The following is a 12,021-nucleotide window of genomic DNA, read 5'->3' on the forward strand; positions in this document are numbered from 1 at the left end:
TAACTTAAGGATTCTTACCTTTTGTATCTGCCTGAAACTGTTCTAGATGGCTCCTGTAAAGTAAAAATAACAACATATCAGTTTGGGTATGTGTAAAAGCACACACAATTCCAGGTTATATAAAACAATTGATAGAGAATGTTGGAACAATTACCATTACTTTTAAAAATTCACATTGCCAATCAAACAAAACAATATCCTACATTTGATTTTTCAGACAAAACCAATCACTGTTTAAAGATTATATCTTTAATTTGGAAACATTTTAAAAGCTTAGAAAAATATTTTAAAGGGTTATCATTCATCAACCAATCTAAACCTTTTTGGAAGTCGAGCATTAAAAAACACAACATATCCCCCTTCTAGTGTTTTCTATGCCCTCAGTTTAAAAAAAAAGGAGGGAGGGGTACAATTCACCACAGACATATAATGATTAATGCTTATTTTTTAAAATAGCTAAAAATAAAAGGTGAGAAAATATTTTTTATGCTGATTCTAAGCTAGACCTCCCCCCAAAAAAGATAGCTGTAAGTTAATATTAAGCTCTGGGGTGAGAAAACTATTGTTATTGCTATTTAGTTGCTAAGTCATGTCCGACTCTTTCACAACCCCATGGACTCTTTCACAACCCCATGGAAAATCAAATTGATGGAGGAGCCTGGCGGACTACAATCCATGGGGTAGCAAAGAGATGGACACGACTGAGCAACTAACACATAGTCAAAACTAAATGATAAGTCTTAATTAACAGATTACAAATCAACTATACTCCTATAATTTTTTTTTTAATTTTTTAAATAAGTAAGTCTTTGACTCTGCAAGCCCATGGACTGCAGCCAACCAGATTCCTCTGTCCATGGAATTTCCAGGCAAGAATACTGGAGTGGGTAGGCATTCCCTTCTGCAGGACATCTTCCAGACCCAGGGATCAAATCCTGATCTCTTGCATTGCAGGCAGATTCTTTACCATGTGAGCTACTAGGGAAGCCCATAAGATGATCAGATTCCAGCCTAAAACAGCAAATACTACATGGTAAAGAATGTATCAATGTGGAAAAACAAGATAGAAAAGTCATACAGTTATGACTAAGACTTAGATTCAAGTTCCAACCAGACAGGCTACCCAGTAGCTGTGAGACTGTGGCAAGTTATTTAACTTCCATTAGTCTCAGTTTCTTCATCTCTAAAATAGGAATAAAAACAATGTCTACTTTACCAGGTTGTTGTGAGGATTAAATGATGGAAGTGATAAAAACAATTAGCAAAACTCTTTTACAACAGGTGAATAATTTAAAATTAACAGTGAAGGTTTTTTTAAAAAAACCTAGGATGTGGAAGAATCTTTACTGAATTTTCTGAGCAGAACTTTAATGAATCTGACTTAATTCCTCCAAATCAATAAAGTCCCATTACTGCAGCCTACTAGCAAATGGCATCCCACTCCAGTATTCTTGCCTGGGAAATTCCATGGACAGAGGAGCCTAGTGGGCTCCAGTCCATGGAGTCACAGAGAGTTAGACACGACTGAGCACACACAGCACACACCACAACAGCCTACATCGCTTATTTAAATATGACTTTATGGCATTTTTAAGTAATGTGATAAAGGGGCAGCAGGGGTCTCTCACCTTTCTTTCTCCCCCAAAACCTCAGTATAAACAGTATGCAATAAATATATATTGACAACCTATAGAAATAACTTCCCTGGTAATCTACAGTTATAGAAAAAGCACCACCTTGGAATTAAAAAGTTTTCGAAAGTAACCAGGTGATACGATACAAGAAGTGCCCATGTGTGTGGGCCTGGCCCTTTAATAGGATCACCCCTGGAGGAGCCTTGGTCCGACAGTTGGTTCAAAGACATTTTACCCTCCTCTGGGCACCAACTGATCTCATAGCAGGGACAATAACAAAAGCCTAGCAAGTCAACTTTAAACAGTTTCTTATCTACCTGTCATTAAACTATGAGACCCTAAAGATAAGACAGATGAATCTTTGTACTCTAACACCAAACATGTAAAACAGAGCTCCTATTTACAAAAATATGATAGCTCTAAGTGAATAACAAAGAATATACTTTATAAAATCTAGTTTTTTAAAACTATTTTTTAAACCACAGTAACTAGATTAAAATGTTTAATCCTAGTATTTAGATAAAGCAGAAAGAAATACTAAAGTTATGTGTATGCACTCAAAGTAATGATTTCAAATGCAACTTTTCCCCTTAAGTTTTATAAGCAGTATTCCAACTAATATTTTATCAAGGTTTTCTTTCATAATATTCCCTAATCTTATTATATATGAACTAAAACTTTAGGCACAGACCTTAAAGGATGTCCATCTAAATTAAATATGCACTAGAAAAGATGCTAATGACACAGTAAGGTCCAAAACATAAACACCTCTCTGATTTTGGTTATAACTGAAATATTTCAAAAAATGACACAGCCTGATTATCCAGACTACTTCTTACTGCAATGAAATTAGCATAACTGCTAAATGATAAGAGCCTCTGTTACATTTACGGATTTGTGTGTAGCTGATATATTGACTGTAATGGTATAGAAACCTGGCAATAAAAAATATTTGAGGCTTCATGTAGGCATTTTCCCCTTACATGGTAGAACTAGAGACTAATACACATTTAGATTAGAATTTTAATCTGTACAGAAATGTGAAATGCAGGATGTTTTTAGCAACACTGCACTACAGTAAGTAGCATGATACTACTGTTACACTGACCTACCTATAAATGACTTAAAAGCACCATTGAAGTGTACTATTAATAAGAAGAAGTTGTATGCTACTAATTTTTTACATTTCTTACAGCTTTTTAAAAAACAACTAGTCACTTAAAAGGCACTTCCCAGGTGGCACAGTGGTAAAGAATCCGCCTGCCAATGCAGGAGATGCGGGTTCAATCCCTGGGTAGGGAAGATCCTCTGGAGTAGGAAATGGCAATCCATTTCATTATTCTTGCCTGGAAAAATTCCATGGGCAGCAGAGCCTGGCGGGCTATAGTCCATGGGATTGCAAAGAGTCAGACATATCTGAGCGACTGAGCACACAGTCACTTAAAACATATCTCAAGTTTTACAGTATTTTCTATACAACTCGTCTGGTACAACTGATAAAATTATAAACTCAGACATACTTGACCAAACCACTCCATGCTCAAGTCCAAGATACGTTAACAATCAGATTTAAGTCTATTTCTATATAACTTATATTCAAGTTAAGATTCTAAAGCAGACCAACACTCCTCAGCTTATTGCTTACTGGCCAGATTTGAAAACTGTTTTTATTAGATTATACATTTTGTAGCTAAATATTATTTCACAGTGACTCTGGTAACCAAATTTCATTGCTTAACAACCAAATGTTCCTCAAATCAGACAGACTACATTAGTGTCAGCAGAGATTGGGAGGGGTGGCAGCCTGCTTCTCAAGTGTATTCAAAACTCATATGTAGGAGATGGGAGTTTAAAGCCATCTTTACACCCTGACAAAAAGACAAAACTGAAATATTAGAAGGGAAAAAAAATTCAACACCTATAGTGCAGTGACATTTACTCCTTAGAAGGAAAGTTATGACCAACCTAGATAGCATATTCAAAAGCAGAGACACTACTTTGCCAACAAAGGTCCGTCTAGTCAAGGCTATGGTTTTTCCAGTGGTCATGTATGGATGTGAGAGTTGGACTGTGAAGAAGGCTGAGTGCCGAAGAATTGATGCTTTTGAACTGTGGTGTTGAAGACTCTCAAGAGTCTCCTTGGACTGCAAGGAGATCCAACCAGTCCATTCTGAAGGAGATCAGCCCTGGGATTTCTTTGGAAGGAATGATGCTAAAGCTGAAACTCCAGTACTTTGGACACCTCATGAGAAGAGCTGACTCACTGGAAAAGACTCTGATGCTGGGAGGGATTGGGGGCAGGAGGAGAAGGGGACGACAGAGGATGAGATGGCTGGATGGCATCACTGACTCAATGGACGTGAGTCTGGGTGAACTCCGGGAGTTGGTGATGGACAGGGAGGCCTGGTGTGCTGCAATTCATGGGGTCACAGAGTCGGACACGACTGAGCAACAGAACTGAACAGTCCCTTACAATTTTGAGGAGGAAAATGCTTGACGCTTCTATGTATTAATACACAATTCTATACAAATATAACTATAAGCCTCTGTATTTCAGGGACCACAAAGACTTCTGAGCAAACAGTGATAACAATTACTATAACTGTTAAAAAGTTGACAATTTTAGTCTAAATGTAGGGGCGAGGGAGAAGAAACACTTTCAGTATCACTGAAACTGCTTATAAAAAATACAAATGTTAAGATTATACTGGTCTTTAAAGTTTCAAAGACGATGTAATTAGACCTTCAATAACTCCAAAGTCTATTATACTACTGATTTAAAATATACTTTTCCTAAAATAATCTTCCTTGCAATGGGATGGTTTATATTACAAAAGGAAAGGAGAAAGATCTATGTAGAGCTTAGAAAATGTTGGCAAAGCAAATTGGTTTATGTAAGTTTAAATAAAACATTCTGCTTCATTCAAGCTTACAATGCTCAATAAGGAAATCCCACGAACTTTGTCTTTACAGGTGCAATGGGAGATCACAACTTGTAAAGTATGAACAAATATAAAAGCAAATGTGAAATAAGATTAGACAAATTCAGGCCCAGTAGAATATAGTAAAATAATACTCAAGTTATTCAAATTTATTTGAGCCCTCAATAAGACTATGGTATACCACGTTAACCGACTTTCAGGAGTAAATTAAAATACCTATACTGGTATACACAATGTATTGATACTAAAGATACAAAGTTGAAGATGAATGAAGAATGGAACATCTATAAGGTATAACTGATAAAATAACTTAAAAATGAAAATAAGAAAACCGAACATAATGTACATACAGCGGGGGAACTTGGCCTGGTATAAGAAATCAGAGCCTGAGCACAACGATGAGAGGTGGACAATGCAGGAAAGGGAAGTCAGGATATCAGGCCTGAGGAGAGGTCAGAAAGGGAGCCCCATGAAGGGATACTGAGAGCCCCAAACAGAGTGTGAGGGCATGATGGTCATCCACGGAGGAGGGTGGCCCAAAATGGGGGTTTTGCCCATAAGGGTAAAGAAGGTATTCCCCCGAAGAGGCGGCCTGGCATGGAGAATTCACAGCCTGTGCAGGGTGTGGAGAGGATCTCTGTAGGGAATGAGCAGGGGAGATGTGCTAGAGCCACAATAAATAGGATGAAGAGAGCATCCACAGAGTGGTAGCCTGGCCTGAGTGGGTGAAAACCCAGTCAGGTTGATAAGGCACCCCAGGGAGGAGTAATCCAGCATGAGGTCTCAGTCTGCGCAGGGCAAAGAAAGACCTGAGGGAAGAGCAGCCCTCACGGGACGGCAGGAGCAAAGCAGGTGGCAGGGGATCCACAGGGGGAGCGACCTGCGATGAGGAGTCAGAACCAAGCAGGGAAAGAAGGTATCTGCAGCCTCACAAGGGAATGGCCAAGCCTGAAGAAAGTGAAGAGTGTTCATGCAGAAGGCAAAGCCAATGTGTGACGTCAGAACCCATTTGCGGTGAGGAAAGCATCAGCGTGAGGAAGGAGTGACAATGGGAGAGAGGTTACATACAGGGGAACTGAATAAATAAGAAAACATATTAAGAATAATGTGAAACAGGTTACCCAATGTCAGAAAAGGGAGTTACAAATACTAGACTAAGCCTTGCGATATCAGATTACAATTGGCCATACTGGTATAAATTAGTTTTAATATCTGCATAAATAGATGTAGCTAGCTAGACAGCTAAGTAAGCAGCAAACAGATGCATACGTATGTATGCGCATATAGACACACAAAGTAGGTCTGTACATAGAGCGGGACTAGGAACAGTGACACCTCAACAACATGAACACAACTACAGCCCAGACCTTGGCTTCATACTATCATTTTCAATAAAAGGAATCAGGGCTCCTTAGAGACACAGCTGCTTTCAAGGCTGGAGTAAGAAAGCTCCAGATGAGTCTGCAATACCTTATTACACCAGAAAACAAAGAAGTATTCTAAGACGGAGATGCAGCAAACGATACAAAAGGTTACAGGGGCTCCCACGGGCCAAATCTGGGATACTGTGAATATTAAAATAAACAAACAGTGATGCTGTGGTAGAGCAAACTCAGGGAGATAGTGAAAGACAGGGAAGCCTGGTGTGCTGCAGTTCATGGGGCTGCAAGGAGTCAGACACGACTTAGCAACTGAACAACAAGGTAGACTAATGACCCTCAAAGATGTTCACATCTTAATTTCTAAAACCTTCGAACATATTAGGTTACACAGCAAAGGGAAATTAAGGTAGCTAATCAATGACCTTAAATAGGGAGATTGTACTGCGTTATCTAATGGGCCCATTGTAATCACAATGGTCACTCAAAGTGGAAGAAAGAGGCAGAAAGTCAGAGGGAAATAGAGCAAAGCAGAAAAGTTACAATTTTGACTTTGAAGAAGGAAGAGGGACAAGGAATTCAGGTAGCTGCTAAGAGCTGGAAGAGGCAAGGAAATGGATTCTCTCCTATAGCATCCAAAAAGGAATGCAGTCCTGATTTTACCCTTTGATTTCGATCCACAGTTTTACCAGTCCAATGAGACTGCCAACTAAAAACACTGTAAGTTGATAAACTTGTGTTGTTTTAAGCTACCAAATTTGTGGCGTTTTAAGATACCAAATTTGTGGCAATCAAGCTAATACAAATGGGTAAAACCCATCAGATAAAATGGCGAGTAGTGAGTTGATACAGATATACAGACATAAATAGATGACAAATGGGTGCAGAGAATAGAGAGTTTGATGGAGACAAAGTCATCTACATGGCTCAGAGGACTTAGCCACAAAGCACTTATTAAGCAGCAGCAGGGAAGCCTGGCAAACACTACCTTAATCACATGACCAAAGTGATCAGCAGCAGCAACGGAACACATTAAAACCATGTGTCACCTGATGGACTACACACTGAGAAAAACACGGCATCAGTTCTGTGATATACACAACATGAATCTCATCAGAAGTAAATAGTAGATAACCCAAACTGAAGGTCATTTGACAAAAATAAATGACCTATAGTCTTAAAAAGTGTTAAGATTAAGAAAGCTAAAGAAAGATGGATCAAACTAGAAACTAAGGAGATACAGCAACTAAACAGAATATGTGATTCTGAACTAGACCCTTTGCTATAATTTAGGAAATGATTGGGACAATTGGTGAAACTTGATGGTATCTGAAGAAACTAGATGGTAAAAAAATGTGTCAATGTCAATTTTAATTTTCTATCTTGAAGAGCTATGTTGCAGTTATGCAGGAGATCTTCATTGCAGAAAACACACAGGGAAGTATTGGGGGTAATAAGGCATCAAGGTAGCAACTTAGTCTCAAACATTTTAAGGGGAAAAAAATTCTCTACACAGTACTTGTAACTTTTCAGTTAGCCTGAGAATGTTTTAAGAGGAAAATCAATAAATGAATCAAAGAAAGAAGTAAAATAAAATTCATAAATGCCCTCTCATAAAATGCTATTGATTACATAAACTGATAAACTTTTCTTTATAAGTAATTTAGGCAATATGTTGAGAAATTTTTAGTCTTAAATATGAATTATAGGGAATTCCTTGGGGGTCCCTTGTGATTCAGCTGGTAAAGAATCCACCTGCAATGCGGGAGACCTGGGTTCAATCCCTGGGTTGGGAAGATCCCCTGGAGAAGGGAAAGGCTACCCACTGCAATATTCTGGCCTGGAGAATTCCAGGGACTGTATAGTCCATGGTGTTGCAGAGTTGGACACGACTGAGCAAGTTCCACTTTCACTGGTGGTCCAGTAATTAGGATTTTGTGCTTCCACTGCAAGAAGAACCAGTTCAATCCCTGGTGGGGAACTAAAATCCCGCAAGTCATGAGGGACAGCTAATACATAATTTTTAAAAATTGTTATGACCTTTGACCCAATAAGTTTATCTCTGGTAATCTGGCCAAAGAAAATAATTCAAAACAAGTTCAATTTACACAGATATTACTTTCAGTAGTACTTATAATAGCAAAAATGTTTAACCACTGAGGAATCCTATTAATGGGAAATTTGTGTCAACTACTATTCACATTAAAAAAAAATTCTATGCCAGTGAAAATAATATATAAAGAGATTTGAATAACATGAAAAAAATGTTCATGCTCTAACACCTACAAAGAGAATTTTGGCAATATCATCAAAATTACAAACATGTATTCCTTTTCACTCAGAGATTCCAGTGCTAGGGTTTTATCCTACTGATTTATACACACATATACAGAAGACTGTAAGTTGCTTACATATTGAAAGGTTTTTACCACTACATTGTTTGTAGCATCAAAAACGTACATGTTTCAACTAAATGATCAAGTCAGAAAAATTATGATACATCTATAAAACAGAATATTCTGTGGTTACAAAAAAAGATAATAAGGAAGCTCTTTATGTACTATCGCAGAAGTCTCTCCACAATATTAAATGAAAAGAACAAGCTGCAAGAGTGCGCCTAAAATTAGGAATATGTATATTATACACACACACTGCCTTGAGAAGAATGTACAAGAAAAGAAAGCACTGCTGCTGCTGCTGCTGCTGCTAAGTCGCTTCAGTCGTGTCCGACTCTGTGCGACCCCAGAGACAGCAGCCCACCAGGCTCCCCCGTCCCTGGGATTCTCCAGGCAAGAACACTGGAGTGGGTTGCCAGTTCCTTCTCCAAAAGAAAGCACTAGTCGCCTCCAAAGAAGGTAACCAGGTAGGTGGGAGAGACTTTTTACTATTTTTTTCCTTTCTATGCTTTTTGCATTTTTTAGCATGTGACATATGTTTCCTTTTAAATTAATTAAGCCTAATGTTTAAAATTTAATAAACAATTTTAAAAATACAAAAAGAAAGGTACTTTCCTATCTTTCATATTTTCCATTGATCCTGTATTATTTAATCAGAGATTTAATATATTACTTTAAAAACTGACAGGATTAGGCATGACTACCTAGGGAAAAACATGGTTAAAATGTGTAAAATTATAGGTAAAAATGAAAGAAAAAAATTTAAAGGCTCATATTTTATTACTACTATTCCATATTACTTGAAAAAAGCCAAACAGAAACTTAAAATACTCTAACCTTTCATAAAGCATACTATTACCCCAAATCCATGTTCCCATTTCATTCTTCATTTCAAAAAATCTGTTTCACTGAATGGCAAAGATTCACATGTGCCCTGTGTGCTCAGCTGTGTGGGACTCTTGGTGACCCCATGGACTGTAGCCTGCCAGGTTCTTCTGCCCATGGGATTTCCCAGGTAAGAATCCTAGAATGGGTTGCCATTTCCTCCTCCAGGGGATCTTCCTGACCCAAGGATGGAACCTGTGTCTCTTGTGTCTCCTGCACTGTAGGTAGATTCTTGACAACTGTGCTACCACATAGACAATGCTAAGAAACAAAAGTCTTTCTCTCTGGTCTGTTTAAAAAAAAAAAGAAAGAAAGCCTTAAAACAACCAATGGAGACTTCCTTGGTGGTCCAGTGGTTAAGAATCTGCCTGCCAATACAGGCGACATGGGTTCAATCCCTGGTCCAGGAAGATTCCACAGGCTGCAGGACAACCAAGTCCATTCACCACAACTACTGAGCCTGAGCACCCCAGGCCAGTGCTCTACATCAAGAGAAGCCTCCACAATGCGAAGCCCCTGCCCCGCAACTAGAGAGGAGCCTCCACTTGCCACCACTCGAGAAAGCCCTCATGCAGCCATGGAGACCCAGCGCAGCCATAAATACATAATACGTATTTTTAAATGCCAATATTTTCTTTCTATTTACTATTTTTGAAGTTGGAATTATAAATAAAATCTATCCTGTCTTAGAGTAACAGAATATGAGTTTAGGTAGGAACTCAGAGAGAGGCCAGCTATGTAGACAGAAGAGTTCTTGTTCCCATTCCCACTTCAGTGTGGCAGTCTGGAATCCACGGGAGACTCTCTGCTTCTCTTTCATCCTAAGCACACAGCCTGAAAAATAGATACTTAAAACCACGATCACCAGTGAGTCACATCCTAATTGCTAATGAAACAAATGAAAATGAGAGAAATGAAGGGTAGATCTAGGAAGAGACTAGTAAAGCTATAGGAAAGAAGTTAAACTGCAAGAGGCCAGATCAGTTGACACTTCTCCGTATCTGGGTTTAAACCTGGGAATAACCTAAACACTAAGCTCCCCAGCTTCGAAAGGGTAAGGACTTCATTCAACAGAAATAAATCAGCTCTCTTTCCAAAAGTTGTTGCCTGATGTTAAGTGACATGATCAAGAACTGAAACCAGGTCTAGATTCTTAATCTAAATGCTATACTGTCTCTATCCTAACAAAGTAAGCCTATTTCTTGACCTGGAATATGTACAGGTTTCATTTCAACTTTGTTGTGATACACAAAGGATACAAAGATAGTTTAATGTAATAGGGTACTACTTCTCCTAGTAGTAGCAACTGCAATACAGGGGAACAGACAAACCCGTGTTATTCTACCATTCACCACCTCAATATCTGCCTCGAAGAGAAGAGGAAAGAGAAATTTTGCATTCATATCCAAACCACTTCAAAACATTTTGCCTCTCTCAGTTAAATGCCTTCTATTATAACCCTGCAAGTTAACAGACAACCTTATATTTCATCTTTTTTCATCAATAAAACAGGGAGATGCATGTACTGCTTGGAAACCCCCTTTTAAAGTGGTATCATAATAAAATGCATTAAAAAAAAATAAAACGCTGAAAAGACAACAGAGCAGCTTAACATCTCAAAATATCGCCAAATTAATTTAAGATTAAATATATACAGATCATTCCCAAATGACAGTTTGCATGGAATGATTCTGCAGAGCAATCTGCTTTAAACTGAGGTACTCCAATGCCAACATCTTCCAATTCTCTGTGCCACAAGAAGCCAAGATAACAGCTAATTAGAAACTGACCTAAATTTTCTTTTAAAAAGTATTTTATAACTACACAGAAACACTGATGTATCTGGAAATTCACAATACTACATATTGTGTTTTATTATGTTTAAACATTTCACTTAGTAGAAACTTGTTATTCAACTCTACTGGCTATGTAATTCTAAAGCAAATATCAGCTGAGAACAGAACTGTCTGCTAAACCTTACTTAAGAGCAAAAGAGCTAATTACTTTTCCTGGTTATTCTCACAATGGATACTGTTTAAACCTGCTTGGTTAATCAGTAAATATTCATTGATCAGGATCTAAGGACCAAATACTGCTTACATCAAAAGGTATTTAGACATAAGGAAAATACATAGTTAAATTCATTTAAAGTACTTCAGGGGAGCTGATGCAATTAAAATAAAATTGGAAAAATTATTACCAGTAACTTAAAAAAACTATTGTTAAAATAGCTAGTGACAGTCTAGAATTTCTAAATACTCACTTGTAGCAGGTAAGAACTTCCTGGATCTAACAAGCTTACAGCCTCATTTTGCATTGTGTTCTGTTGTGTAATCGCATCTTCTCGTTTCCGCTCTTTCTGCCCAGCTTCGTCATCTTCATATTCATCTAAGCACTGAAAGAAAGAATAGTTTTCATTTTATCTCTATATAATATTAATAAAATGTTTTTATTAAAAGTACGTAAGATAAATTTGATAGCAAATAGAAATATGGAGCATTCAGAAACTACACAATAAAAGTGTTCCTTTCAACAACAGGTGCATTTAATTCCTATAAACTAAATTATCCACTTAAAACCCAAACCTCCACATTCACACCTCTGTCAACATCTTTTCTTGAGGCTCTTAACCACTAGTGACAGGGTTTGCTTAAAGCCAGGGTTCATTTATTCTGTATCACTCTATCTTCAAGTACATAGACTGTGTATCTTAAAGCACTTTTTGGAGGGTAATAACAGACACACAGAAGGCAATGGCACCCCATTCCGGTACTCTTGCCTAGAA

General features: G+C 37.9%; 1 protein-coding gene across 1 annotated transcript in view; it reads right to left on the reverse strand.

Annotated features, from left to right (window-relative positions):
- The window catches only part of PAWR (pro-apoptotic WT1 regulator), a 128,275-nt gene that overhangs the window by 35,143 nt on the left and 81,111 nt on the right, over positions 1–12,021 (reverse strand). The window contains exons 3-4 of the mRNA XM_086398833.1: positions 11,500–11,631; positions 19–53 (exon numbers count right to left, since the gene is read on the reverse strand). Of these exons, the coding sequence (XP_086254959.1) occupies positions 19–53; positions 11,500–11,631 (167 nt within the window). The remainder of the gene's footprint in view (positions 1–18; positions 54–11,499; positions 11,632–12,021) is intronic.

The sequence above is a fragment of the Bos grunniens genome, chromosome 5, assembly GCF_055505025.1.
Source record: "Bos grunniens cultivar Pamir isolate PY7600 chromosome 5, Bosgru_T2T1.0, whole genome shotgun sequence".
Lineage (NCBI taxonomy): Eukaryota > Metazoa > Chordata > Mammalia > Artiodactyla > Bovidae > Bos > Bos grunniens.